The sequence below is a fragment of the Pyxicephalus adspersus genome, chromosome 6, assembly GCF_032062135.1.
Source record: "Pyxicephalus adspersus chromosome 6, UCB_Pads_2.0, whole genome shotgun sequence".
NCBI lineage: Eukaryota > Metazoa > Chordata > Amphibia > Anura > Pyxicephalidae > Pyxicephalus > Pyxicephalus adspersus.
Window position 1 is genome coordinate 15,575,640 of NC_092863.1, and position 5,865 is coordinate 15,581,504.

The 5,865-nt window shown below is 39.4% G+C and overlaps 1 protein-coding gene across 1 annotated transcript in view; it reads right to left on the bottom strand.

Moving 5' to 3' along the window:
• Positions 1 to 617: 617 nt before the first annotated feature.
• The window catches only part of LOC140333219 (lysozyme C-like), a gene marked incomplete in the record, with an annotated part of 25,555 nt that continues 20,307 nt past the window's right edge, over positions 618 to 5,865 (bottom strand). Inside the window, 3 exon segments of the mRNA XM_072414749.1 lie at positions 618 to 701; positions 1,830 to 1,908; positions 2,632 to 2,781. Coding sequence (XP_072270850.1) covers positions 632 to 701; positions 1,830 to 1,908; positions 2,632 to 2,781 — 299 coding nt within the window.

The following is a 5,865-nucleotide window of genomic DNA, read 5'->3' on the forward strand; positions in this document are numbered from 1 at the left end:
AGCCAGGCAGCAGCCCTTGCATCCCTTTGAATGTGGTTCCTGCTCCCAGCACTGTGCAAGTGCAAAGTAGTGCACGTCCTAGGGGTACTGTGGGAAGAGGTGCGCGTGTTACCATGCGTCCCTCTTGTACCCCCCGAGGGCGTGGCACTCGGCTGCTTCGCCCCAGGGCGGGACATAGTTAGTTTGAATTCCCTGCGGCCAATCAGCTGCAGGGGATTTACTCAGTCTCCCATCAGACAGTGCCAGGTGGCGCAAGGTGATTGGTCATCCTGGCTATTTAAGGAGAGCCTGTCCATCACCCCATTGCCCGCTATAGCCTCTGTTACCACAGTGTGCTTGGATGTGTCTTTGTGTGTTTAAAACTTCTGCTTGTCATCTCCTCAGTGACCCGGTCTGAACCTAACTCTGATTGAACTCGCCAGCCCTGACCTCGGATTGTTATTGACCATTCTGCCTGCTGCCTGCCCTGATCTCGGATTGTTACTGACCTGCATTTGCCTTATCCTTCTGTACCTTGCTTGATTGAATTTAACCCTTGCTGTGCTGTACCATTCTGAATAAACCTTATTCAAGGATATCTGGAGTCGGTAGTGGTTTGTGTGCCCAGGCGCATTACAGTTTTGCTATTTTATTAGTTGCAAGAACAGCCTTTAGTATACTGACTTAAATCCTTTCCTTCACAATTTTCTGTCCAAGGAATCCTGTAACAAAAGCAAGTGCAAGTCAATTGTTTGTTAAAAGCAAACATAACAAAACTCGCAATAATTAGTAGCTTATTCATAAAAAAATACAAAAAAACAATCTTTTGCACAGGAAAATATGTTCGTTCTACACTACATTTCTGAGTATTTGCTTGGTTAGACGAGAGGGTTCAGAGAATGGCTTCAAAAACTGTTCATGGATACATTTACTTGATCATATTAACCAGGTTATAAAAGGGAAGAATAGCTTTATAGCTTTTTTAACTTTTTCTGGTTCCTTTTTTCTCTTGGCTCACAGAAAGGAGTTATTTAAATATCAAAATAGTTAGCTATCAGTGTGGAGGAGTGGTTCTGCACAAGGGGTTGCTAGGGGTTCCTTGAGTAATGAGAAGTTTGTACTTCTCAGATCAGTTTAAGTTACACCAATTATCTTTTTGGCTTTCTGCATGGCCAGCAATGTAAGAAACCTTCTTCTCACTTACCACCACACTAATGTACTGTGAGTTGCGATTATACCAATTATAGTAGGGGGTCTATCTTCTCCAGTCTTGGAGAGCATATTTATATATTAGCCCCTATGTTCAGATGGTTGGATTACTGCTCCCATGTTGTTCAGTTTAGACCACCATGCATATAGGAGCAGTGAGTTTGCTGAACTCTCTAGTAATGGATTGCGGTTTTCTTGCCCCATGTCACAAATGTTCAAGACACCTTTAACTGCTTTCCAACTACATGCCAATGATTTTCTATTCAGTATTTCAGCTGTAGACTATCCTGATATGGTTCATGAAGCTTTTGAAAAATCATATTACGACTACACCGAGTTCAAATGCTCAAAAATGGGTAACCAGAGAGGGCCATCTTCTGGTTGACAATGGTGGACCACAGTGGTATCACAAAGACGCCCACCTGAACACAGCTTTTAGTGAGGTGAGGTGCATAATAGTTTGGCCAAATTTGGTAGGCCAATTCTTAGACAACCTAACCTAAACCTTTCATTCAAACCCAGGTTCCTGGTGCTAGTGGGCCCCAAGGAGTGTCTAGGCCCTGCACATATTCCAGATGATGCTGAGTGAGTGAGTAGTCATAAATCAATAATTTCTCTCTTTACATGTCCTGATCACCTACCAAGCCTTCAATCCTTTGGGATCCTTCACAATTCTTTTAAGGCACAGTAAGTCATCAGTGATGTCGTCATCCAGCAAGTCTATATGAGGAGTGGAAAAATAATGACAAATTATATTATTAGGATAATAATCATCAAAAAACGCAGTGCACATGCTTATTAAAGAGTATGTATAGCCATATAGCTACGGTATTATCCTCTACCAGTTGAATTTTTGCTCTCTGTGCCAACTGGGGAGACTATTTTAAGCTTCATCTTAGGGTCAGGAAGCAAAGAAGAAAACCCCTAAAGTGTGGGGAATTTTCCTAGGTTTCCCTAGGTTCATTCATACAATTCTGTATTTTCCCTTACTTTTCTTCTCAATGACAGTATAATTAAGAACAAATAGAATGGTCCCCAAAGGATCTTTTCCTGATTTGTCATAAAACCAGTATTGCGGGAAGACCCTAACACAGGAAACAGCTAATGCTTAACAATTGTTAGCTTTTACAGTTCTTTTTTAGATGTGTACTGGGTGCTTCAAGATCTTGGAGAAAATGCATGGGCCACTACACCAGTAGGTATGTCTTTGGGCAGTAGCCCTAATATTCATTGGTATTAAGATATCTACAGGTCACAAAATAAGATTTGGTCAATGTGAACTGGCATTTTTGCAGAAAGCTGGCATTTTGTTCTTATTATCTGCAGGCCTGCCTGTACAGTCACCAAGCCACCACCTTGTTTTTGTAAATAAATTTTGTTCTAATAAATTATTTGCTTTAGTATACTATGGTGAAAACAATATTTTTCAAGAACAGTCCTTACCTTCGCAAAGAACTCCACACAGGTTTTTGCGACCTTTTGTTTCTTTATCATCACACCACCAAAAGGAATTGATCTGAAGCATGCCATACTCAGTGCTACTGAAATGTTGTGATGTATCCATACCACTACCCTCGGATGCCAAACAAACATCTGCAGGTAAAGAGCAAATATGAAAAGACTGATCAGAAAAAAAAAGTGCTGGTCACCAGTAGATGGCGCTGTGTCCTTATGTAAAGTATGTAACAAACTCATTATTCATTCATCAAGACTTTGTTACACACGTTACATAAGGACACAACACTATCTCTTGGTTTGATCTGAGTATAAACATTTTGCTTTATATTGAAATATATACAAGTATAAAAAAGGTGTCCATGTTACATTACTTTAACAGACATTGCGTATTTAAAGGAGTGATGAATGAATGCTTGCTGGATCTCTAGGGATTTTTGTATTTATGACAAAGGAGTAAGTAATGTACAGCTGTATCTTAGAAAATACAGTGTCCGGGAATGTTTACCATACAGCACAGCATACAGTGGTCAGAAGCATGCACAGCCTAGCACACATGGCCTCATTTAAGAAAGCTCTCCAGGCTGGAGAGAATACACTTTCATCAGTAAAGCTGGGTGATCCAGCAAACCTGGTATGGATCTGGTCCAGGATTCAAAACATTTGCTAGCAAATAGCAAATGACTTTAAAGAAATCCATTCCAGGTTTGCTGGATCACTTAGCTTCACTGGTGAAAGTGTATTCTCTCCAGCCTTGGAGAGCTTTCATAAATCAGGCCCACAGTGTTTACTAGTCAGAGTGTTGTAATGTTTACCACAGTACAGGGGGTTAGACTTCACCATAAAACACATTTGTGCCCTTGGCAAGGAACTGTACCAGTGGCCCCTCCTAATGTCTTCTATTCATTTTTTTAAATACTTTCTATTGTTCAAAGCAATTTCAAACCTGACATTTCTCTAAAATCTGTTTCTATTTTTTATCTAAGATTGTGAGTTTAGTTAAGAGCTAGGAACAGTTATAGAAACAGCAAGACCATAGGGAAGCAAAATGCTGGTGATTTTGGAGTATGATTCATATTTGTGTGTGTCATTTGTGACGCACCATTGGTGTTACTCATCAATAGTGTTGGTCTAATAGCTCACTATTCGATTCGGCAGCTATTCGCTCGAATATAGCAAAAAAATTTGGGTGGTCGAATGTCAAATTTAATTTAATTTAATTTAATTTAATTTTAATTTAAATTAAATTAAAAAAAATTAAAGTTAATGGTAGGAAAAATTTGGTTTTTTTCAGCACTGTGTAGAGCTTCTACAGCCTCCAAACAGATGTAAAAAGATACATTGTAAAAGGATACAAAAAAAAGATACATAAAAAGATACATTGTAAAAGGATACATAAAAAGATACATTATAAAAAGATACATTGTAAAAGGATACATAAAAAGATACATAAAAAGATACATTGTAAAAGGATACATAAAAAGATACATAACACTATTACATACCCCTGAACTTCATATGTAGATTAAAGAACACCTGCCAAATCAATTTTAGGCTAAAGCTAGGTACACACTTCCAATTATTATTGTTAGAAATTGAACGATTACGACTGATCAATGATTATGTATGATTATACTTGAACAATCATATTGTGCACAATTCTGTACATGCTGTAACAATATGATCGTTCAAACATAATCCACCAGCAGCGTCCACACACTAGATACAATCGTTTGAACGATGCAGGGAGGGACATGTAAAGCAGAAAGTGTACCGCAGAAACATGCACAATCACTGAACCACAAGATACTGTACACACGTTAGATAGTGAAAGATCGTCGGCCAATCAGATCCACCGTGGGGGTCGTTCATTTCCAACGACAATCCTCGTTCGTCGGCGTCCTTGGTCGTTCGTCAGTCGTTTCTAACAATAATTATTGGACGTGTGTATGCAGCTTTAGGTAACACGGACTGTTTCCCCATCGTTTAAACCTGAGGCTTTTTAAAGCCCATGTTTGAAGTCCCCATGCATTCCCATGGGCTAATCTACACCAGGACGTTTGCTTCCTGCACGTTTTTGAGCATTATCTTAAACATTGCTTGCAACATTTAAAAAATTAAAACGCTGGATAAACTCGGGAAAACGCTTTCATTGAACTTAACGGAGGCTTTTTCAAGTGTTTTTTAAGCTTTTATGAAAGCTTCCACTGAAAACACTGGGGGCTTTTATAAACATTTTTAGCAGGACTTTGGAATCTGGAAGCCCCCTTTAATAAGGAGACTCCCAGATCTCCAACACCCCACCCTGGGGAATGAGTACAGGGGTATGTAAATCCCCTTACTCATTCCCTGAAAGGGTTAAAATATAAGTAAAAGTAAAAAATAGGACAAGGATTTAATGTTAAATTATTTTATTAATGTGTGTGTGTTTGTGTAATTAAACTTTTTTTTTTTTACAGGTTATCCCAATGACAGGAGGATTTCCAGGGTTGCAATGAACACAGCCCTGGAAATCCTCCTGACAGGGAGGGATTGGAGGGCACTAGGGGTTAAATGAGGATAAGCCTCTCCGTTTACCCCTAGTGCTCTGGCTGAGGTTTTACATTTCTCAGCCATTCAGCACTAGATATGAATGGGGAGACTTTTGCCCATTCATCCCTAGTGCTCTGTGATTGGCTGAGAAATAGGAAATCCTGATGACAGCTCAAGCATCATCAGGATGATGATGCTTGAGCTGTCATCAGGGTTTCCTATTTCTCAGCCAATCACAGAGCAGTAAGTAGAGGTATGAATGGAGATAGTATCTCCATTCAACCTCTATTGCCCTCATATTGCCTGCGGTTACAGCTAATTGAAGGCACCTGCACCACTCGCAGGTGATCGCAAAGTTCCCACGGTCCAGGAATCCCACAACGACATTATGATTCATAATGTCATTGTCGGATAAACTGTAAAAAATAAAAAAAGAACAAGTTTAAAATAAAAAACACATACGAAATAAATAATTTAGGAAAAAAGTTGATCAAATGTTGATCAAATATGGAGGAATAAGCTTCCTTTAGTTTTTTACATTGTGGCACATTAAAGGTGATGGGTGAATTTTCCTGTGCCAATATTTTCTTCTTCGGTATACACCTATGGAATCATGTAATGAACTGTCCAGAGTTCAGGTGTCAGGATTGTCTGTTGTAGGTCGCTAGGTGCAGGGACTAGGAGTGAGAC